General features: G+C 43.2%; 1 protein-coding gene across 6 annotated transcripts in view; it reads right to left on the reverse strand.

Annotated features, from left to right (window-relative positions):
* Nucleotides 1-622: 622 nt before the first annotated feature.
* coa1 (cytochrome C oxidase assembly factor 1) overlaps nucleotides 623-24,051 on the reverse strand; it is a 60,594-nt gene continuing 37,165 nt past the window's right edge. For 5 of the 6 annotated variants that reach the window (XM_070881216.1, XM_070881213.1, XM_070881214.1 and 2 more), the window contains 5 exons: nucleotides 22,721-22,810; nucleotides 14,612-14,724; nucleotides 11,678-11,829; nucleotides 11,268-11,342; nucleotides 623-6,155 (listed from right to left, as the gene is read on the reverse strand). In XM_070881216.1, the coding sequence (XP_070737317.1) occupies nucleotides 6,081-6,155; nucleotides 11,268-11,342; nucleotides 11,678-11,829; nucleotides 14,612-14,705 (396 nt within the window). In that variant the 5' untranslated portion in view covers nucleotides 14,706-14,724; nucleotides 22,721-22,810 and the 3' untranslated portion in view covers nucleotides 623-6,080. Of the gene's footprint in view, nucleotides 6,156-11,267; nucleotides 11,343-11,677; nucleotides 11,830-14,611; nucleotides 14,725-22,596; nucleotides 22,691-22,720; nucleotides 22,811-24,051 lie in introns of those variants that run through there. The other variant, XM_070881218.1, reaches the window with a different exon arrangement.

A 24,051-nucleotide genomic window follows, 5' to 3' on the forward strand; every position in this document is an offset into this window, starting at 1 on the left:
AACTCTAATGAATAGAGACCTAGTTGACCCAATCTCTCCCCATACGAGTCCTGCCATCCCAGGAATCGGTCTGCTGCATCTTCGCTGCACTCCCTCTATTGCAAGTATATCCTTTCTTAGCTAAAGAGACCAAAACTGCACACAATACTCCAGGTGTGGTTTCACCAAGGCCCTGTATAACTGTAGTAAGACATCCTTGCTCCTGCATTCAAATCCTCTTGCAATGAAGGCCAACATACCATTTGCCTTCCTAACTGCTTGCTTTTAATGACTGGTGTACAAGGACAGGTGCCTTTGTACATCGACATTTCCAAAGCTATCACCATTTAAATAATACTTTGGCTTTGTTTTTCCTACCAAAGTGGATAACTTCACATTTATTCATGTTATATCGCATCTGTCATGAGCAAATTTGGCAGACGAGAGCAGGCCCGATAATGCTTTATGTGGTCCAGCGAGATTTGGTGGTGAATGACTAAACCCATTGTCCTCCATATCCATTCAAGTCTGCGTCCCTTGGGCTTTAGGGAGCGAGGATGAGGGCCGTACCAGGGGGCCAGGATGAGCGATGTAGTATATGTAGGCACCTTTAGTAACGACTCCACGAGGCAGGGTATGATACTTAAACTGTGTAGACCTGTAGTCCTTTATTTGCAGCTCCTCGAGTGAGGACACCAAGCTGTGAGCTCCTTTATATACTGGGTTACCTGCAGTTTGCAGGTAATCCTTAGGTCTCCAACAGCAATACCCTCTGATGTACAGGTAAGGTGTGTGCAGTGTAAGGGTACATTCAGTGTTGCTTAACAGTGTTATAAACATCACACAGTAAACAGGCATACATATACGAGAGAGTAATTGTTTTAACAAGGACTAGGGCATCAAATGCTGGTGAGGGTTCCTACAAACCAGATGCGTCATATACCATAGTATCATGGATGATTGGGCTATGTACAAGTATCCACTATAATGCATTTTATAATCAGTAGTGTTTACTAACTCAATCTAATACGTAATTCTTTAAAAATAAGTCCTACTGCATTATCACACCGGCTTCTGGTTAAATAAATAAATGTCATTTCTTCCTTTATTCAATTCCACATATAAATAGGTAAGTGTTATCCTACGGGGAAAACATCGGAACACTGACCCTTTTCAAGAACATAAGCTTGTATCAGAGGCTTCTCAATTTCAACACCGAAGAGGCGTATAGAAAGTGCATTACTTCTGTTCTCCAATTTTATTTCTTTCCCTCAGGTTTTATTTATTCAAGTAAATGAAATGAAAATTGGGAGAGATGGCTAACTTGTGGCTGAACCAATATTGGCCGTTTTACACATGTCCAAAGTCCCCCCTCCCAGCCAGCTGTCCTGTAGCATTCTATCAAGGCTTCTACCCTGGTTCCTCTGTTGACTAAGCTTGGCATAGGGTTGCTGTGGGCACCTTGCCACCAGGTGTGTTTTAAATGTGACCAGTCTCTATTGACTACCGCTATCGCACAATATCCAACCCTGTAAAGTCAGTGAATTTGAAAGGCTTGTATTCCAACTCAATTTGCCTCAACAAAGAACCATGAGCAGCAGATCTTCCGTTCCAGGTCAGAAAGTGCATCAGTTTCAGGCTAATGTTTGTGTTTTGACGCTATCCAACACCAGAATCAAATTCTTTGACCAACGCTTGAGCATATACTACTAATGACAGATTGTTGCAAGTACTAGTGTACTCAACTATTCAGCTCATCAGATTACCCACTTGACTGTAGAGCAAGAGACCCCAGCTGAGGAACTAGCTTGTCAGCACTTTTTTCACAACTGTCATCGGCCAAGCAATATCTAGAAGTTAGCTGACATCATGTTCTTTATTCAATCTATATCTCAACATCATTTAGGACCGAGCTCCCTAACACTGGAGCTCCTTAATATGGGTGTACTGTGACTAGTACCGACAGGATACATTAAAGAAACGTACCAACGTAATTTTGACAGCACCTGTAACCTCTATTGAGAAGGACAAAAGCATTAATGTCAACAACATTCCAAGTTCAACACCACCCTGACTTGGATATATATTGTCATTCCTTCATTGTTACTGGCTTAATATCCTGAAATTCTCTATCTAATACCATTGTGGGAGCACCATCACAAGAAGGAATAAAAACAGAAAATGCTTGAAATCTCAGCAGGTCAGGCAGCATCTGTGGAGAGGAAGCAGAGTTAACATTTCAGGTCGATGACCCTTCATCAGAACTGCAGTAAGTTCAAGGAGAATGCCCACCACTACCTTTTTCTTTGTTTGTTCATGGGATGTGGGCGCCGCTTGCCCATCCCTAATTGCCCTTGAGAATGTGGTGGTGAGCTGCCTTCTTGAACCTCTGCAGTCCAGACGGTGAAGATACTCCCACAGTGCTGTTAGGGAGGGAGTTCCAAGATTTTAACCCAGCGACAATGAAGGAATAGTGATATACTTCCAACTCAGGATGGTGTGTGACTTGCAGGGGAACGTGGAGGTGGTGGTGTTCCCATGCACCTGCTGCCCATGTCCTTCTAGGTGGTAAAGGTCGCGGGTTTGGGAGAGGCTGCCGAAGAAGCCTTGGTGAGTTGCTGCAGTGCATCTTGTAGATGGTACACACTGCAGACACGGTACGTCAGTGATGGGGGAAGTGAATGTTTAAGGTGGTGGATGGGGTGCCAATCAAGCGGGCTGCTTTGTCCTGGATGGTGTCGAGCTTCTTGAGTGTTGTTGGAGCTGTATTCATCCACACAAGTGGAGAGTATTCCATCACACTCCTGACTTGTGCCTTGTAGATGGTGGAAAGGCTTTGGGGAGTCAGGTGGTGAGACACTTGCCACAGAATACCCAGCCTCTGACCTGCTCTTGTTATCACAGTATTTATATAGGTAGTCCAGTTAAGTCTCTGGTCAATGGTGACCCCGAAGATATTGAAGGTGGGGGATTTGGCGATGATAATGCCATTGAATGTCAAGGGGCAGTGGTTAGACAATTTCTTGGTGGAGATAATCATTGCCTGGCATTTGTGTGGCATGAATTTAACTTGCCACTTATCAGCCCAAGCCTGGATATCGTCTCGGTCTTGCTGCATGCGGACACGGACTGCTCCATGATCTAAGGAGATGCAAATGGCACTGAACACCGAGCAGTAATCAGCAAACATCCCCATTTCATACCTTATGCTGGAGGGAAGGTCATTGATGAAGCAGTTGAAATTGGTTGGGCCTAGGACACTGGCCTGGAGGAACTCTTGCAGTGATGTCCTGGGGCTGTGCTGATTGACCTCCAATCACCTCAACCATCTTCCTATGTGTTAGGTATGACTCCAGCCAGTGGAGAGTTTTCCCTCTGATTCCCATTGATTTCAGTCTTACTAGAGCTTCTTGATGCCACTCTCGGTCAAATGCTGCCTTGATGTCAAGGGCAGTCACTCACCTCACCTCTGGAATTCAGCTCTTTTGTCCATGTTAGGACCAAGGTTGTACTGAGGTATGGAACCGAGTGGTCCTAGCGGAACCCAAACTGGGCATTGATGAGCAAGTTATTGGTGAGTGCCGCTTGATGGACGGTGTCGTTGACGGTGCTATCACTTTGCTGATGATTGAGAATAGACCGATGGGGCGGTAATTGGCTGGATGGGATTTGTCCTTTTTTGTGGACTGGATATACCTGGGCAGTTTTCCACATTGTCAGATAGATGCCAGTGTTGTAGCTGTACTGGAACAGCTTGGCTAGAGGCACGGCTAGTTCTGGAGCACAAGTCCACAACACAACAGCCGGGATGTTGTCAGGGCCCATAGCCTTTGCTGTATCCAGTGAGCTCAGCCATTTCTTGATATCACTTGAAGTGGATTGAATTGGCTGAAGACTGGCTTCTGAGATGGTGGGGACCTCAGGAGGAGGCCGAGATGGATCATCCACTTTGCACTTCTGGCTGTAGATGGTTGTAAACGCTTCAGCCTTGTCGTTTGTAGTCATGTGCTGGGCTCCACCATCATTGAGGATGGGGTATTCATGTAGCCTCATCTTCCTGTTAGTTGTTTAATGGTCGACCACCATTCACAACTGGATGTGGCAGGACTACAGCGTTTTAATCTGATTCGTTGGCTTAGCCTCGTCTATAGCATGCTGCTTCTGCTTTTTAGCATGTATGTAGTCCTGTGTTGCAGCTTTCCCAGGTTGGCATCTCATTTTTAGGTACGCCTGGTGCTACTCCTGGCATTCTCTTCTACGCTCTTCATTGAACCAGGGTTGGTCCACTGGCTTGATGGTAATGGTAGACCAATAGAGGGATATGCTGCATCATGATGTTACAGATTGTGATGGAATAAAATTCTGCTGCTGCTGATGGCCCACAGCGCCTCATGGATGCTCAGTTTTGAGCTGCTAGATCTGTTTTGAATCTATCACATTTAGCACTGCACAATGACTATGCAGTGGTCACTGCTACCAATGCTGTCCTGGACAAATGCATCTGTGAAAGGTAGATTGGTGAGGACGAGATCAAGTAGGTTATTCCCTCGTGTTGGTTCTCTCACGACCTGCTGCAGGCCCAGTCTGGCAGGTATGTCCTTCAGGACTCGGCCAGCTCGGTCAGTAGTAGTGCTACCGAGCCACTCTTGATGATGGACGTTGAAGTCAGCCACCCAGAGTACATTCTGTGCCCTTGCTACTCTATGTGCTTCTTCCAAGTGGTGTTCAATATAGAGGAATACTGATTCATCAGCTGAAGGAGGGCGGTAGGTGGTAATCAGCAGGAGGTTTCCTTGCCCATGCTTGACCTTAAGCGATGAGGCTTCATGGGGTCCAGAGTCAATGTTGAGGACTCCCAAGGCAACTTCCTCCTGATTGTATACCACTGTGCCACCACCCCTGTTGGGTCTGTCCTGCTGGTGGGAGAGGACATACCCAGGGATGGTGATGGAGGAGTCTGAGCAACTAGCGATGATGGGCACCAATGGTTTTTTAACTGGGGAAATTAGTTAATCAGTTCAAGAGCCTCCATTAACGTCATCAGATTGTAACTATTTTTACTGAATCAGCTATCACTCGGATATTGCTAAAGTTGACCCAGACTGATGGGTCTCTTCCACAAGAATAAGAGCCATTGCGCTGATATATGGTGCAACTTAATATGCTTTCAATTAGCATTACCATCTTAATTTGGCAGCTCAGTCTAACAAATGCTTCTGTAGTGCTGTGCTCCAACCAGATCTGCACAAATGAGTCTTCAGAATCCTATTGCCAGAACCTATTGGGTTTTTCTATCTGGAGTTGAATGAATGTTAGATTATCTATGCAAACTAGATAAATCTTATTCTACATGTGTAGTCCACCTCCACACAAGGACGTCCCATGCTTTCTCTTCTTTTTGAATCTGATGCTGCCTGAAACTTTATTAAATTTGGATGTTATTTAATGCTCAAATTTTTCTGCTACCCCTTCAGTGGATTTCAGCTCACAACAAGGCATTATGTACAGTGACAGAAATAGCACCTGAAGCAAGCACACCAAAGATCTTAAAGGTACCATATTCTGGTGTTTTGGGACCTGTAGGATGAAAACAATGTCCTATTTGCAAGTTGAACTACAAGTAGGCAATCTGACATTCTCTGCAAATGTTATAAGCCATGTTTTCTTTGCGTTCACTCAATATTAACATCCCGTTGACACACTCTCATTTTCACAGAATAATTATGAATGTCGGTCAGTTTCTGGTTTCACTGATTAAAGTAACTTCAGCACTTCACAAGAATTCTCATCTGTTGCTAAGAGGGTGTATGCATATAGCTTGGGGGCACAGGACAAGATCTATCCTTACATCAAACAGAAGTGAAAATGTGGTCTTCACAATTCTTTTACTGAAATTGTTCGGTGAACCATATTTTGGTACAATCATGAGAGAAGCTCCACTGACCACTTTTTAAAAATTGCTTTAAAAAAATATAGCTTCAGGAATTGAACTGCATCTTGAAGAACGTTGTTTTACAAAAAGACAACTTGTGAGACCTCAGGTCCATACAGGTTTGATAATGTCCTAGAGGCATTTCCAGAATTATTAAGATTGATGGTCTTCAACCTTGGTCGAGGGGTAAACTGAAACTTGCTGGCCGTCCAGTAACTGCAACACAACTTCTTGTAGAAACCATCTAACAAAAAACAAGAACACAGGTAGTTATTAACAGAAAATTATTTAACAAAATATATTTCCTTCCCAACATCCTCACTTCCTCTCATTAAAGTATGAGTTTTGTTGGTCACAGTCCACAGGTGCTGCCAATCCTCTGGTGCCTCATCCAAGTGGCTGATCTTTATGAATGAGTGTCAGCAGGCCATTCCTCTATGGAGCGTCACCATAGCCAAGCTCAATCCTGTCCTCCCCCGACATCACACATGCACTTTCCAATGGGAGTCATTGAACAAGGAGTAGGAATCTGACTAGCTTTTCCTTTCCCTACCCAGGAGCACTGAGGTCAGAACTTAAAACTGCCTTAGAAACATAGGAAATAGGTGCAGGAATAGGCCATTCAGCCCTTCGAGCCTGCACCACCATTCAATATGATCATGGCTGATCATGTAACTTCAGTACCCCATTCCTGCTTTCTCTCCATACCCCTTGATCCCTTTAGCCGTAAGGGCCACATCTAACTCCCTTCTGAATATATCTAACTAACTGGCCTCATCAACTTTGAGGTAGAGAATTCCACAGGTTCACAATTCTCTGAACTGAAGAAGTTTCTCCTCATCTTGGTCCCAAATGGCTTACCCCTTATCCTTAGACTGTGACCCCTGGTTCTGGACTTGCCCAACATCAGGAACATTCTTCCTGCATCTAACCTGTCCAGTCCCATCAGAATTTTATATGTTTCTATGAGATCCCCTCTCTTTCTCTAAATTCCAGTGAATATAAGCCTAGTCGATCCAAGTCTTTCTTCATATGTCAGTCCTGCCATAGCGGGAATCAGTCTGGTGAACCTTCGCTGCACTCCCTCAAAAGCAAGAATGTCCTTCCTCAGATTAGGAGACCAAAACTGTACACAATATTCAAGGTATGACCTCACCAACGCACTGTACAACTGCAGTAAGACTTCCCTGCTCCTATACTAAAATCCTCTCGCTATGTAAGCCAACATGCCATTTGCCTTCTTCACCGCCTGCTGTACCTGCATGCCAACTTTCAATGACTGATGTACCATGACACCCGGGTCTTGTTGCACCTCCGCTTTTCCTAATCTGTCACCATTCAGATAATATTCTGCGTCCCTGTTTTTGCCACCAAAGTGGATAACCTCACATTTATCCACATTATACTACATCTGCCATGCATTTGCCCACTCACCTAACCTGTCCAAGTCACCCTGCAGCCTCTTGGCATCCTCCTCACAGCTCACACTGCCACCCAGCTTAGTGGCAAACGTGGAGATATTACCTTCAATTCCTTCATCCAAATCATTAATGTATATTGTAAATAGCTAGGGGGCCCTGCATTGAACCTTGCGGTACCCCACTAGTCACTGCCTGCCATTCTGAAAAGGACCCGTTTATTCCTACTCTTTGCCTTCTGTCTGCCAACCAGTTCTCTATCCACGTCAATACATTACCCCCAATACCATGTGCCTTAAGTTTGCACACTAATCTCTTGTGTGGGACCTTGTCAAAAGCTTTTTGAAAGTCCAAATACACCACATCCACTGTTTTTCCCTTGTCCACTCTACAAGTTACATCCTCAAAAAATTCTAGAAGATTTGTCAAGCATGATTTCCCTTTCATAAATCCATGCTGACTTGGACTGATCCTGTCACTGCTTTCCAAATGTGCTGCTATTTCATCTTTAATAATTGATTTCAACATTTTCCTCACTAACGATGTCAGGCTAACTGGTCTATCATTTTGTGTTTTCTCTCCCTCCTTTTTTAAAAAGTGGGGTTACATTAGCTACCCTCCAATCCATAGGAACTGATCCAGAGTCCATAGAATGTTGGAAAATGATCACCAATGTGTTCACTATTTCCAGGGCCACTTCCTTAAGTACTCTGGGATGCAGACAATCAGGCTCTGGGGATTTATTGACCTTCAATCCCATCAATATCCCTAACACAATTTCCTGACTGATAAGGATTTCCTTCAATTCCTTCTTCTTGCTAGACCTTCGGTCCCCTAGTATTTCCAGAAGATTATTTGTGACTTCCTTAGTGAAGACAGAGTCAAAGTATTTGTTCAATTTGTCTGCCATTTCCTTGTTCTTCATTATAAATTCACCTGATTCTGACTGCAAGGGACCTACATTTGTCTTCACTAATCGTTTTCTCTTCACATATCTATAGAAGCTTTTGCAGTCAGTTTTTATGTTCCCTGCAAGCATACTCTCATACTCTATTTTTCCCCCTCTGCTGAATTCTAAATTTCTCCCAGTCCTCACTTTTTCTCGCCAATTTATATGCCTCTTCCTTGGATTTAACACTATCCCTAATTTTCATTTTTAGCCATGGTTGAGCCACCTTCCCAGTTTTATTTTTACGCCAGACAGGGATGTACAATTGTTGAAGTTCATCTATGTGATCTTTAAATGTCTGCCATTGCCTATCCACTGTCAACCCTTCTATCCTAGCCAATTCATGTCTCATACCATCGAAGTTACCTTTCTTTAATTCAAGTCCCTAGTCTCTGAATTAACTGTGTCACTCTCCATCTTAATGAAGAATTCTACCATATTATGGTCACTCTTCCCCAAGGGGCCTCACACAACAAGATTGCTAATTAATCCCCTCTCATTACATAAGACCCAGTCTAGGATGGCCTGCTCTCTAGTTGACTCCTCGACATATTGGTCTAGAAAGCCATCCCTTATACACTCTGGGAAATCCTCCTCCACCATATTGCTACCAGTTTGGTTAGCCCAATCAACATGTAGATTAAAATCACCCATGATAACTGCTGTACCTTTATTGCACGCATCCCTAATTTCTTGTTTGATGCCATCCCCAACCTCACTACCACTGTTTGGTGGTCTGTACACAACTCCCACTAGCGGTTTCTGCCCTTTGGTGTTCCGCAGCTCTACCCAAACAGATTCCACATCATCCAAGCTAATGGCCTTCCTTACTATTGCATTAATCGCCTCTTTAACCATCAACACTACCCCACCTTCTTTTCCTTTCTGTCTTTCCTTCCTGAATATTGAATACCACTGGAGTTTCCAGCCTTGGTCATCCTGGAGGCATGTCTCCGTAATCCCAATTACATCATATCCGTTAACAGCTATCTGCGCAGTTAATCCATCCACCTTATTACGAATGCTCCTCGCATTGAGACACAGAGCCTTCAGGCTTGTTCTTTATCCTTTTAGAATTTTGTAATGTGGCCCTTTTTGATTTTTGCCTTTGATTTCTCTTCCCTCCATCTTTCCTTATCTCCTTTCTACCTTTTGCTTCTTCCATCTGTCTCCCTGCATAGATTCCCATGTCCCTGCCATATTAGTTTAAACCCTCCCCAACAGCACTAGCCAACATTCCCCCTAGGACATTAGTTCCAGTCCTGTCCAGGTGCAGACTGTCCGGTTTGTACTGGTCCCACCTCCTCCAGAACCGGTTCCAATGTCCCAGAAATTTGAATCCCTCCCTCTTGCACCATTCCTCAAGCCACATATTCATCTTAATTATCCTGCTATTTCTATTCTGACTAGCATGTGGCACTGGTAGCAGTCCTGAGATTACTACTTTTGAGGTCCTACTTTTTAAATGTAACTACTAGCTCCCTAAATTCAGCTTGTAGGATCTCATCCCGTTTTTTTTTTACCTACATCGTTGGTACCTATATGCACCACGACAATTGGCTGTTCACCCTCCCCCTCCAAAATGCAGCCGCTCCAAGACATCCTTGACCCTTGCACCAGGGAGGCAACATACCATCCTGGAGTCTCGATTGCGGCCGCAGAAACCCCCATCTATTCCCCTTACAATAGAATCCTCCACCACTATAGCTCTCCCTCTCTTTTTCCTGCCTTCCATGGTGCCATGAACTTGGCTGCTGCTGCCTTCCCCTGATGAGTCATCTCCCCCAACAGTACTCAAAACGGTATATCTGTTTTGGAGGGAGATGACCGCAGGGGACCCCTGCACTACTTTCCTTCTATTGCTCTGCCTTGGCTGAAATCAGCTAACTCAGTAGACTGGGGATTAAACCTGGCACCTCTGGCTCAGTAACAGAATGCAGTGTTGAGAAAAATAGTCACTGACTGAAATTAAGTGCTATTTTTAAAGAGCATTTTGAAAAAAATCTTCGCAGGACAAGAACTGAAATATGGACAAGAAAAACCACATTTTTGCATACATTTTTTGAAGGCAAGTCAAGGTGCAGACCTTGCATCAAATCCCTCCATGGCCTCGCCCCTCCCTATCTCTGTAATCTCCTTCAGCCCTACAATGCACCCCCACCCCCAACTCAGAGATATCTGCACTCCTCTAACTCTTGAGCAACCCTGATTATAAATCGCTCAACAATTGGTGGCTGTGCCTTCTGTTGCTTAGGCCCCAAGCTCTGGAATTCCTTTCCTAAACCTCTCCGCCTCTCTATCCTCCTTTTTGGTCACCTGCCCTAATTTCTCCTTATGTGGCTCGGTGTCAAATTTTAAAAATATCATAATAGTTCTGCGAAGCATCTTGAGATGTTTTACAACATTAAAGACGCTATATAAATACAAGCTGGTGTTTTATTCTAAGTGCTACATCACACCCACAATGGTTGTTTAAAATTATGCTGCCTTCTCTGATCCCTTTCAAGTTGCTTCTGTCCCTTCAGAAATTTTCAAACAGAAGAAACCGAAGACAGTATAGAAGGCAGCATAAATCACAGCCCATAGTTACACTGAAATATACCTCTGTAGAACTCCAACACCTCTTCCCTCACCAGTATAACTCCGGTCCTCCACTCACTCTACCCAGGAGAGTAGAACGAGTGTCTTAAATCCCACTTTAGTAAGGTGAAACAATTTGGTTAACTGCCACCCTTCTTGGATACATCCAGTACCTTCCTTCCTCCCTTGAAATCAAACATGTCTTACAGGGGCAATTTGAGGAAGCCTAGATAACTCAATGTGCACAAATATGGATTGAAGCTGATGGCTAAAATATTCATGTTCAGATTTTTTCATACATCATAACACTTTAAAATATAACAAAAATGAACACATTTATAGTCTCAAGCTGATTTTTTTTAAAAGACAATTCAATATTCAATTAGTTGGACACATGTGCATAGGTTACCTTTTCTGTACACTGTCTGACAGAATAAGTGTGGAGATATCCGGCTGATTTTGTTCCACATACTGGGATTTTGATCTGTAAACCAATGCCACATAATTATTTAGTAGAGCAAGTATCTCTGAATTCCATAGACTGTCGTGCTTTTATTCTAATTATACACCCCAATTATACATCCAGCCGCACCCCATTCATTATTCTTTAAAGAGAATGTGTATTCCCTGACATAACATCATGAATGAAAACAGGAAAATTCTGAGTAAGGTGAAAGCTTGAATCAAGGTATATGAAAACTACAATGTATTCATGGTAGAAGAAAACTCCTGCATGGAATTCCTGCTCCACATACGAAGAACCTACAATTCAGGAGCAAAAGCAGAGCTAAGCAAAGAAATAATAAATGAATACTGTACCCTTGCACTGATTCCATCCACACGATTGTTCCTGTCACTGAGTTTGATATTTCGGACCTGCAGTGGAGGAGCTCCGAGAGCGACTAGTGCTCGGTCATGTTTGTTGAGTTCTTCGATTGCCAACTTGTAATATTCTGACTTGGCAAAATTTTCTATAAAACCAAATATAAGAAAGATCTGCACCAAATCCATGCGCTAGTTTAGATGAACACTGTACCCAGGGCTTAGTCCAGCACTGAAATCATTCTGGAAATAGAATGTAACCGTCTCAAGATTTCAGCTATTCGCGTGGTTCAAACATTACGTGTTCTCTTTTTATTATTTTTATTTATTATTTTCTTTTGTTGCTTTGCTAGAACTTTCCAAGCTTCATTCATTTTATATAGCTTTTTAACTGCTGTGGAACATTCCTTCATTGTGTTCCAGCTGTTAACATGTTTTGCCAGGATTAAATATCAAATCACATGCTGTAATCACTCAATTAATCTGTTAATGAACTATCGTTTCAATCTTTTATTTGGAATTATTTTGAGTTCCCTATAGCTCACCTTTGAAATAAATATCCTTTTGGTAGATTTAATCACACATATTCAATAAAATCCAAAGATCCGAAGCATTATGCCATAAAACATGAACAGCAACCCTGAGTTCAAATCCCAACATGTCATCTGAAACTGAATTCAATAAATCTGGTAATTTGTGGGACGGCATCAAAACAAAAGTGACTTGAAAGGTGCCGGACTGTGGACAACGACAAATGGTTCACTAACGTCCGTCAGGGAGAGACCCAACACTCCTACCAGATCTGGTCTACAAGCGACTCCAGTCTGCTGACTCTTAATGCCTTCAGGGTAACTAGGGATAGGCAATAAATACTGTCCCGTCAGTGTCACCCACATCCCAAGAACTAATTTTTTAAATCTTTGCGTGTAAAGGGTGCAGGAAGGTAGAGGCAACACCTAGTTTACAGCTGGCACAGGAGCGCCCTTTTCAGTACAGCATGATGTAGGTTCCCATAAAAAGCTGCCCAGGGAAAGGGGAGATAGTGCCCACTTCTGTCTATGCCACTCTGCATCCACAGAGCAGTAAAAAAAATCGAATAAACTTAACTGATTAGCCAAGGTAGGAGGACCCACCATGACCTTCCATTAATGTGATGAACTGGGCATGCACGGCACTTACAAATATCCCCACTTCACATGGTCTTAAAGTACTTTCAGACGTTACCATGAATGCCCATGAGACCTTTTCTAACCCCAGCTTTCACACACATCATTACATGTACTCAACCCATGAAAATCCTCTCATCCAATCTGGCTGTCTTTTGCATGTATATGTCCTCAGATCCACTGTGGGCTGCAGCTGGCACTTGGTTACTGCTGCATTTTATCGTAATAATTAACACGTCTCACTTCTTTTACTCTTCTTGAAGAAGAATACAGCCTGCAACAGAAAATGCAACAGGTGGTGCCCCCCCCCCGCCCAACAACTGACGTCTTACCCAATATGAGGAAGAAGCTCTTGAAATCTTTAAGATAATGCTTGGGACAAGAAGTTAAGAGTAGCCGACGGCTCACTGATCACTCCTGCTGCCCTAGCTTTGCAGCCTATTCTATTGTTTACTAAGTACCAGCAAAGCATATACTGAAACTGTACACCATATCAATACTGTGAGCGACACGTAAAGGCTACTTATCAGGACACCACTGTAACCTGCCTTCCATTTCTTCTCTATCGCGCGATGTACTAGAGGATGAATAGTCAGGCCTCAGTCCATCCAGCCTTGCCAACATTCAAATGATCCCTCTCAAGCACCAGTGCGGAGACATGCACCCCAGGGCAGTTAGAATGTGAGCCAGAAAGCTGTGCACTGGGTAAGATACACAACATGAGTGAGCAGGAGCAGTTAGCACATGAGGAGGAATTTGTTGTCTAGAGGGTCAGCTTGCATTGAGACCAAGCTGATGAGTCTGGATCTCACAGGTCCTGCTTTTAAAAGAAGAATATTTGCAGGAAATGAGACCATAACAAACAGTGTGCTGCACAAGCAGCTCAGGTGGAGGAGTCCACTGGCTGATTATACAAAACTGTGCAGGGCAGATCCTGGGCTTTGGGAAACCCGGCAGCTGCAGCAAGTTTAGTACATCCTCGGGCAGTACACCTTGTGGGCCAGGATGAGCAGCAGTGCTTCCTCCTGAACCTCCAGTCTCCCCGCCACCCCTCCCCCCCACATAGACTCCATCACCCCCGCATAATAATCCTTCCCCCCCCCCCCCCGGGATCAGACATCCCAGAATCAGACCGGGGTCAGGGATTGGACCCATAGGGTGCTACAGCCTCCTCCAGAGTGTTCCCTGCCCGACTGGAGGCCAAGCCTGTCAATCAGGCTGACCTTTGGACAAGGAACCAGTCACTGATAGATGATGCACGCTGTGGAGTTAACTGCACAGGATGCGGACAGCCCCCTCCAACCCCCCTCCCCCCAGACTTCCGGGTTTCCCGCATGCTACCGGACCGCTCCACTCCCAGCACTTCGGGAAGTAAAAATTCCCCGATGTTTCAGTTCAATGACCTTTCGTAAGAACGACCTGAAACGTTAACTCTGATTCTTTCTCCACAGATGCTGCCTGACCTGCTGAGTATTTCACAGCAATTTCTGTTTTTATTTCAGATTTCCAGCATCCGCAGTAACTTGCTTTTGTGGCTGAAAAAATAAGTTTGTTCTCTTGCCAGTTTAAGAATTTCCAATCTTTACAGTCTATTTTTGGCCATTTCCAAATAGGATGCAGGGCGGGTTCAAGTTATTAAGTCTACTGATAAACAGTGCGTGTGACGTGTACAGTATTTGTCAACTGGATACTTACTGCATGTCAGCGGGGAAAGAGGTGTTGGAATCAGAAATAGGTTTAACAAGTTGTGTTTGTGTGTACTTACGCTGCATAAGGTAATACATTACTGCACACCCTCCTCCAGACACTATTCCCAAGTATATAGCCATCTGTTGTAAACCACGTGTTGAAACTGGCATCGTTCAAGCTTTGCAAAGCCTAATAGAAGGAAAATTACACTGCAATAAAATATGGGTTCAGAAACATTCGTAATCTCACATTTGGGCTAATTATAAAAATATAAAGAAATCCTGGATATTTGAAATAAAAATAGAAAATTCTGGAAATACACAAGACCGTCAGTAAATGAGAGTAGTGGCAGGTTAATCTTTCAAGTTTACATCGTACATCAGAACTGGAATTCTGCAGAAGGATCAGATAAAACACACAAATGTATTTTTCTCTTTTAGTTGCTGACAAACATGCTGTGTGATTCCGGTTTTGTGTTTTATTTTGGGCTCGCTAACAGTCCTTCCCATGGTGCCCTGAACTTAGATTTAATAAGATGCTGCGTTTCCATGCATAAGCAAAACTCGAAAAAATATGTGGAGTGTATCCAGTATGACTTTATACCCCCAAATTCTTTTAGATCTTGTGGTGAAATTCTGGGACATGGACAGTTCAAACATTAAAACTGGTGCTTGATGGGAAAGGAGGACCTGACATATGGGCACACATACACACAAAGACTGTATTTTTAATTCAAGCGAAACATATATTTTAAGTGCCTGCTCCACAGTAAAAACCAGTGAAGTATCTGCCACATCACCAAAACAGGTCAATCTGAACAAGCTGTAAATGCACATACAATGTAAAAATGTGATTGTGCCCTATTCTGAGTGTGTACTGCTTTTAAAAGAGCACTACCTTCACTAAAAATGCTTGGAAAATATTTCTGCTCAGTAAGGCTCAACTATCGACTGTTTAAAGCCAGTGAGCCATTTTATATTCCTTCAGACATAAAGGGCCAGAGTTTCCTCCAATTAGCAGTAAAATAAGACTACTGCCCATGTTAAATCAACACCCCAACGGTCCTCTAAGGTGGACATAAAAGATCGAAGAACAGCAGGCGATTTTTCCCAGTGCCCTGGCAAACATCACTAAAACGGTTTAATTGGCTATTTGTCGCATTGTTGTTTGTGAGGCCTTGCTGTGAACAAATTGGCTGCCGGGCTTTCCTACATTACAAGTGATTACACTTCAAAAGTACTTTGGTTGAGAAGCACTTTGGGATGTCTGGAGGTCGTGAAAGACGTTATAAAAATGTACTTCCTTTCTTTCTCCCTCCTTTCTTTACCTCTATGACTCTGTTTCTAACCTGCCAGGTATTCCATCCTTATTTTCTATGTAGGGTGGGCCATTGGAAAAGAGGGAAATTCAGTATTAGTGCAGCCTCTAAAAGGCTAGTTAAAGGGGTTGTCCAGCAGCAGAAAGTGCCAGATCTCTTGAGGAGCAGCAGCCTCCAAGCGGTCAGTAGGAGTAATGGTTCCCAGATGTTCAGAGCCAAGGCCAGTAGGGATTGATTCTTGGGCATGGAGAGTAGGAAGATCCATAAAAGGTTCGGGGATGGGGGGGTGACACTTCTAGGAGCTGCATTGTCCTCATTATATCTGTTGTCTCCCTTTGTCTGTGGAAGCCTCATTGGCGTCATTAGTCATGACTGCATGAAACAGCCCTGATCACCAAAGCAACCATTCTGAAACATTGCTTTGAGAGCTGGTATGGTAAATTATTGCTTGATGAAAGCCTCATAATGGCTTCTTTGGTATCAGACATTCATATGCAGGATAACATGGTTGGCACTGCACACTAGTTACTCATTACTGCACTGAAAGTCCTGCCCATAAAATTGGGGGGTTGTTATATGGGGCTTTGAGTGTTACTTGCATTCCGTCATTTGCTCCTTGCATCTGTGGGAAGCTTGCCAATCTGGAAATTGGACAGTTCTCTCTCTCTCTCTTTGATTCCATTGGGAAGGATTTGAATTGAGTATCAGTCAACATCTTGATGCAGTGGGGAACTGCTGCCCAATAAATGTGGCAATGATCACTTTTAGACCCTGGAAGGATCCAGTGATAAAGACATTCACGGTAGTGGCACCTTTGGAGTTTCTGTCAGGAATGTTGCTGCTACTTTTAGTAAGCTCTGTAAAAAGTATTTTTTGACCGAGGAGATGGAGTTCCCTTTGCTATGAAAAGGAGGATGAGGAGCTGGAAGAGGCTAGATTGGATGCTCTTCCTGACATGAAAATGCTCACTCACCAGTGTTTACAGACCAAGAAGGTTTTAACTTCAATTTTCCTGAATGTTATTGCCTCAGAAGGTGCTTCTTCCCCCAAGAAGCTATTGCGAAGGTTTGTCAACTGCTGCCTGAAGACCCATAGCTCACTTCCACCAGGAAACAGCATTGTCCATAGGCAAAGTAACACCAATTTTCAGTTACAGCAAATAAAGTGGCCGTTTTTAAGCAATATTCGCCTCATGGCTATCTTATACCAGTGCCCACTTGATCCTATTTGAATGCAGCAGAACAGGGTCCTGATGGGCCTCAAATGGCACGTACTTGATGCACTTTTCCAGATTCAACACAGCATGGGATGTTTAAATCACCGGCGATTTGTCGAAGCGAATGTTGTTGGACCAATCAGAGCTGCTTCAGGAACACAAACATCTGTGCTGAGATCGCCCCACAATGAAACTCTTCAGACTATTCGAGGTAGTTCTCATATTTGTTAATTTAGGCTAGCCCGTCCTTCTTCTCCGTTCGCGCCGCCCCCCGCCCAACCAACCACACTGATAACCTCGCTAATCCCCTCCAGTTTGGGATCCTCTGAACTAACAGAATATTGTGCTGGGATCCTCATCTCTGAATCAGAAGGTGTTGGGGTTCAAGCCCCACTCCAAAAATTGAGCTCATAAACTAGGGCAAAACTTCACTGCTGCAATTTCAGAGATGCTGTCTTTCAAATGAAATGTTAAACCAACATCCCAAATGCCTGTTCAGATTGTTGCATTTTGAAAAACTAAGATGGCCTATTTCCAGCTCCGTAACATCGCCTGTCTCCGCCCTTGCCTCAGCTCATCCGCTGCTGAAACCCTCATCAATGCCTTTGTTATCTCTAGACTTGACTATTCCAATGCACTCCTAACCAGCATCCCATGTTCTACCCTACGTAAACCGGAGGTCATCCAAAACTTGGCTGCCTATGTCCTAACTCACACCAAGTCCTGCTCACCCATCACCCGTGCTCGCTGACCTACATTGGTTCCCGGGTAAACAAAGCCTCGATTTCAAAATTTCCATCCTTGTTTTCAAATCCCTCCATGGCCTTGCCTCTTCCCATCTCTGTAATTTCACCAGCCCTACAACTCTGCCCCCGCCACCCCCACCCCAAAAGCTCGAATTCCCTACCTAAACCTCTCCACCTCTCTTTCCTCCTTCAAACTTACCTCTTTGACCAAGCTTTTGGTCATCTGCCCTCATTTCTCCTTATATGACTCGGTGTCAAATTGTCTGTTTTATAATACTCCAGTGAAGCGTGTTGGGATGTTTTACTGTGTTAAAGGCGCTATATAAATACAAGTTGTTGTTGAGAAAGAGCAAGGAATTTTTCAAGTGTCTTAGTCAACATTACTCTTTCAACCAACATCACCAAATAAGATGATCTGGTCAATTCTCTCATTTGCTGTTGGCGAGATCTTATTTCGCACAAATTGGCCATCACATTTGTCACCAATATCTAAATTTGCAGATGACACCAAATTGGGATTGGGGGGGGGGGGTGGGGATAGTCAATACTGAGGAGAACTGCAACAATTTACAGGAGGACATTAAAAATTGGCAAATGAAGTTCAACACAGATAAAGCTGAGGTATTACATTTTGGTAGGAAGAATAAGGAGGTCACATTACTTGGAGGATGCGAGTCAAGGTGGGGTAGAGGGACAAAGGGATCTTGGTGTACAAATACACAAATCAAAAAAGCAAACCAAACACTAGGATTTATTTTTAGAGGGATAGAATTGAAAAGTAGGGAAGTTATGCTAAACCTGTATCCAACCTTGGTTAGACTACACAGAGTACTCCGTACAGTTCTGGTCACCATATTATAAAAAAAAGTATATAGAGGCGCTGGAGAGGATGTGGAGAAGATTTACAAGGATGATACAGAAATGTGAGGGTATACATATCAGGAAAGGATGAACAGGCCGAATCTCTCTTCACTTGAAAAAAGGCTGAGAGGTGACCTAAAAACGGTCTTTAAAATTTTGTAAGGTTTTCATAGAGTGGATAGAGAGAGAATGTTTTAACTTGTGGGGAAGGGCATAATGAGAGGCCATCAATATAAGATAGTCACCAAGAAATCCAATAGGGAATTCAGAAGAAACTTCTTTACCCAAAGAGTGGTGAGAATGTGGAACTCGCTACCACAGGGAGTGGCTGAAGCGAATAGTACAGATGCATTTAAGGGGAGGCTAGACAAGCAAATGAAGGGGGAGGGAGGAAATAGAGGGTTATGCTAGATTTGGATAAGGAAAGACTGGAGGATGCTCGAGTGGAGCATAAATGCTGGGCCCTCATGGTTTGTTTCTGTGCGGTATATCCTATGTATCAATATGGTATTATTCTCTATACATGTGCTATATATTTTTGTCATGTTATAACATGAGTGATACCTGTCTTACGTAATTATTAACTACAGTGGTTAACTATGCTCATTTCTTAAAGGTTTGTAACCAGTTATGTTTGTAATATATTAAACATCAATAGTTATTAAAAAAAAATTTTTTTTTTTAAACTGTCCTGTTACCTGCTTATTTTCTCCAACAAATACCCCACTAAATAAAGTGGCTGTATGAGACAAGCAGCTCTCACAGCTCACTGCCACTAGTATAATGCAATTTCACGGTATCTTATTTACTTTTTTGTGAGGCTCATATTATCTCCTCGTAATAAAATAATCTGAATTAGTTTTAAACAGCCAGTTCAAGCCAGTATGTGATCATTTCCAACTACTGTCAGCAAATGGTACAGGATGGGTATCTCTCACAACTCCTGCCACCAGTGTGATGTGACTTTAAGGTGTTTTAATAGCTTTTCCCTCTTGCAACAAACTCGTTGCATGTTGTCTAGAAACCAAAAGCTGCAGTCCTGTAAAACTTATAGGGCTGGATTTTCGCTGACTTTGCGACCAGGTTTTCGCCGCGATTTGACCCTCCGCGGCGAAAACCCGGTCGGCAGGATCTTTGGCTACCTCATTGCGGAATACCGCCGGGGAGAGGTGCGCCGATGTGAAACGACGTGCAACTCCGTGGATTGTGTTACCGTCATACCTTCAGCACTCTCCACCACGCCCAGAATACAGATAGGCAAACCTGTCGGTGCAGCCTTCCAGCAGCAGTAAGTATAAAGACTTGCAAAAAAGGCAAGTTAAAGTTTTTATTTTTTAATTATTTTTCAGCGATTTAGTAGGTAAGGGTTTTGTGAATGTTTTTTGAATATTTTGTCCTTTTTTTTTGTTCCCCCCCCACCCCCGACTAAAGTTGCTGAAACTTGCGGTTTACGCCGTGAATCCTCGTGCAATGCCAACTTTACTGATGCATAAAGGCTGAAGGTTAGGCCTAAAAATAGTAGCGGATCGAAAACGGTAATTTTGATGTAAAACTACCGTTTTCGCCGACAACCGAAAATCTAGCCCTATCCTAGATCACAAACTCGCTGAACCTTAAGTTCTCTCCAAGCCATTCTGGAAGATGACATTATCAATACAAATAAACATGTAGGACGTTTGCAGAACACCACATGGTTTATGGACAATGGCAGCAGTAAAGGTATGATTTATTTTTAAATGATTTATTTTTAAATGAGATTCTTCTCTTGACAGCAATGAATGTTGGTATTTTTTAATCACCATACTGTTCCTCTCAGAATCACTCTCATTCCCATGTTCACATGGCTCAATCTTTTTCTCTTGCCTATTGGCCTTTGAACTGTCTGGAATGCATGGCAAATTCAGGTAAACATAAGATTATTATAAATGGCTTTCTGGTTAAATGATCCACAAGAGGGTGTTGTTCACATTGCCCAACCAATACCATTCTAGCTTAATTAACGCATTAATATTGTATGGAAATCAAAGACACATGCTGGAGCCAGGTGGCCATCTTACATGTTTCACAGCCTTAGCTTTACATTGATACAGAGCACAATACATTGGGCCATAATTTACAGTAAAAATAACGGTGAGGTTAACAGTGGTCACTGATATTTATGCATAAATCAGACAGCAACTTCAGGCGAGTAGAGCTATGCAGTTAAATGCTGGAAATCCAGACATTGTGCCACTCCTCTGTAAACTGTGAAAATAGCATCTTACCATCTGGCTGCCAATTCAAATGTACTAAACGCTGTTGATACAAACTAAACTCGTCACAGAAAGTTAGGGCTTGTCCATTTAAGTCTAAGTACCCTTTTTAATGGCATGATAAGTCTTATTACTGCCAAAAATCTCTGGCACTGAAAATTAACTTTTTAAAAAATGAATTACTGTTTACTTTTTCTTTGTCTCTTTTTCTCTCAGTCTTAATATAATCTTACTTTTGCTTTCTATATCCGATTTAATATGGGTTGATGAGTGTTTTTGTGACTGGTAGGCTGTTTCCAGTGGGGTTCCACAGGGCTCAGTACTAGGTCCCTTGCTTTTTGTAGCATACATCAATGATTTAGACATGAATGTAGGGGGTATGATTAAGAAGTTTGCAGATGATACAAAAATTGGCTGTGTGGTTGATAATGAAGAAGAAAGCTGTAGACTACAGGAAGATATCAATTAACTGGTCAGGTGGGCAGAACAGTGGAAAATGGAATTCAATCCGGAGAAGTGTGAGGTAACGCATTTGGGGAGGGCTAATAAGGCAAGGGAACACACATTAAATGATAGGATACTGAGAAGTGTAGAGGAACAAAGGGACCTTGGAGTGCATGTCCACAGATCCCTGAAGGTAGCAGGCCAGGTAGATAAGGTGGTTAAGAAGGCATACGGAATACTTGCCTTTATTAGCTGAGGGAGGTTATGCTTGAACTGTATAAAACACTAGTTAGGCCACAGCTTGAGTACTGCGTGCAGTTCAGGTCACCACATTACAGAAAAGATGTGATTGCACTAGAGAGGGTACAGTGGCGATTTCCGAGGATGTTGCTTGGACTGGAGAATTTTAGCTATGAGGAAAGATTGGATAGGCTGGGGTTGTTTTCTTTGGACAGAGGAGGCTGAGGAGAGACCTGATTGAGATGTATAAAATTATGAGGGGCTAGATAGAGTGGATAGGAAGGGCCTATTTCCCTTAGCAGAGGGATCAACAACCAGAGGGCATAGCTTTAAAGTAATTGGTAGGTAGTTTAAAGGGGATTTGAGGGGAAATCTTTCACCCAGGGTGGTGGGGATCTGGAGCTCATTGCCTGAAAGGTTGGTAGAGGCAGAAACCTTCACCACATTTAAAAAATACTTGGATGCGCACTTAAAGTGCCGTAACCAGAAGGCTACAGACTAAGAGCTGGAAAGTGGGATTCGGCTGGATAGCTGGCGGCTGGCGTGGACACAATGGGCCGAAATAGACTCCTTCAATGCTGTAAATTTCTGATTCTATGACATTGAATTTATTATTCTAACTGACACTTCATGGTTCAGATTCTGCGCAGCCGTTAACAATTCTTCAATCTGATTGGTTAAGGAGATATACTGTTGCTTATCCTATTCACCCAGGTCCCAGATGCCCTGTAGAGGGCACTGCTATATTTGGAACTCTAACTTACAGCAACTCAGTGCAAAAGCTCATGGTAAGTTTATGGGTAAGGGCAGGTCCAACATTGCCAGCTACAGTAAATTCTCACCCAATCATTTTTGTTTCTACAAAGAGACAGATTCTGGCATTATCTATCTGTGCACATTGACAATACCATGGAATCTGTCAGTGACTATCTGACTTGTATTTACCCATTAGAACATTATAACTTCAGGTCAGAAATAATTTACATATGAATGATGTAATCTGGCAATCCTGACAAACTACTCCATGTTTGTCTCTGTACAGCTCCGGGCATTTCCCACTCCAGCTGCCAGCTATGCAAATTAACCGGTGTTGTTTCAAGTGACTGACCGTAAACTTTGCTGCAATGATGATGGTTATTTTCAGATAGTAAGTAAGGGTTTATCTCAGCCACGTTACAAGTATATTCCTCTTCAAAATCTGTAAATTGAAACAGAAAACACAAGACGCTTAATTTAGATCACAATTTAGGTATAAAAAAGGTACAAAAGTAATGACATTAATAAACTTGAAGAATGGGCATATAATTGGCAAATTAATTTCAACATAGATAAGTGTGAGGTATTGCATTTTGGTAAGAAAAATATGGAAGACAATTTTTACTTGGAAAAGAAGAATCTAAATGGAGTACAGGAGCAAAGGGATCTTGGAGTGCAAATACACAAATCGCTAAAAGTTAGAACGCAGGTTAATAAGGTCATTAAAAAAAGGACGCAGCTATTTGCACTAGCAAAAAGCTCTGATTATGCCTAGCCGAGACAATCACATGACCTGATTGCTGAAGGGTCCCCTTGGAGGATAAGCCACACCCAAAGTTTTTCTGAAATGAGTAATTAGAACCACCCAGCCCAAGTTCTGAGAGATTTTGCAAAGTGTAATTCGAGCTATTCTGACAGAGACCACACAGACAGGATAGAGCTCCCCATGCCAGCACAAATTCCTGACAAACCCAGTCCAAGTTCCTAACCCACCCCCCCAGCCCAAGTTCATCACCCCCCCCCCCTCCAGCCCAAGCTCCTTACCCACCACCCCAGCTCATGTTCCTGACTCCCCCTTAGCCCAAGTTCCTGACCCACCACCCCAGCTCAAGTTCCTGATCCGCCCCCCCCCCCACCCCAAGTGCCTGACTCCCCACCCAGCCCAAGTCCCTAACCCCACCACAGCCTAAGTTCCTGACCTTACCGCTCCCCCCCCCTTAACCATGCTATAAATGGGGCAGTGTGTAGGGGTCACGGATTGTTAACAGATTTATTGGGTATGAAATGAATAGTGAGAGTGTCGTGACTTCTGGATTTCATCCACTCCAATGACGTCCCTTGTCACAAACACACCGAGCTTTCCAAGAAATTGGGTGTGGATGTAAAGGGGGTTCGAAGTACGTGATCTATCTTCTCCAAGTTCCCTCTCTCCCCTTTAAAACCTTCACCCGCTTCTCCTCTCTCTCGCTATCACAGAGCGTGATTGAGGCAAATAGTATAGATGCATTTATGGGGAAACTGGATAAGCATATGAGGGATAAGGGTCCTGCTGATAGAGTTAGATGAAGAAGGATGGGAGGAGGCTTGTGTGGTGCATAAAAGCTGGCCTGGACTGGTTGTGCTGAATGGCTAGTGTCAGTATTGTATGTAAAATTAAAGTAAATTCACCTGGCTCCAGTTTCT

The sequence above is a fragment of the Pristiophorus japonicus genome, chromosome 5, assembly GCF_044704955.1.
Source record: "Pristiophorus japonicus isolate sPriJap1 chromosome 5, sPriJap1.hap1, whole genome shotgun sequence".
In the NCBI taxonomy this organism is placed as follows: Eukaryota; Metazoa; Chordata; class Chondrichthyes; family Pristiophoridae; genus Pristiophorus; species Pristiophorus japonicus.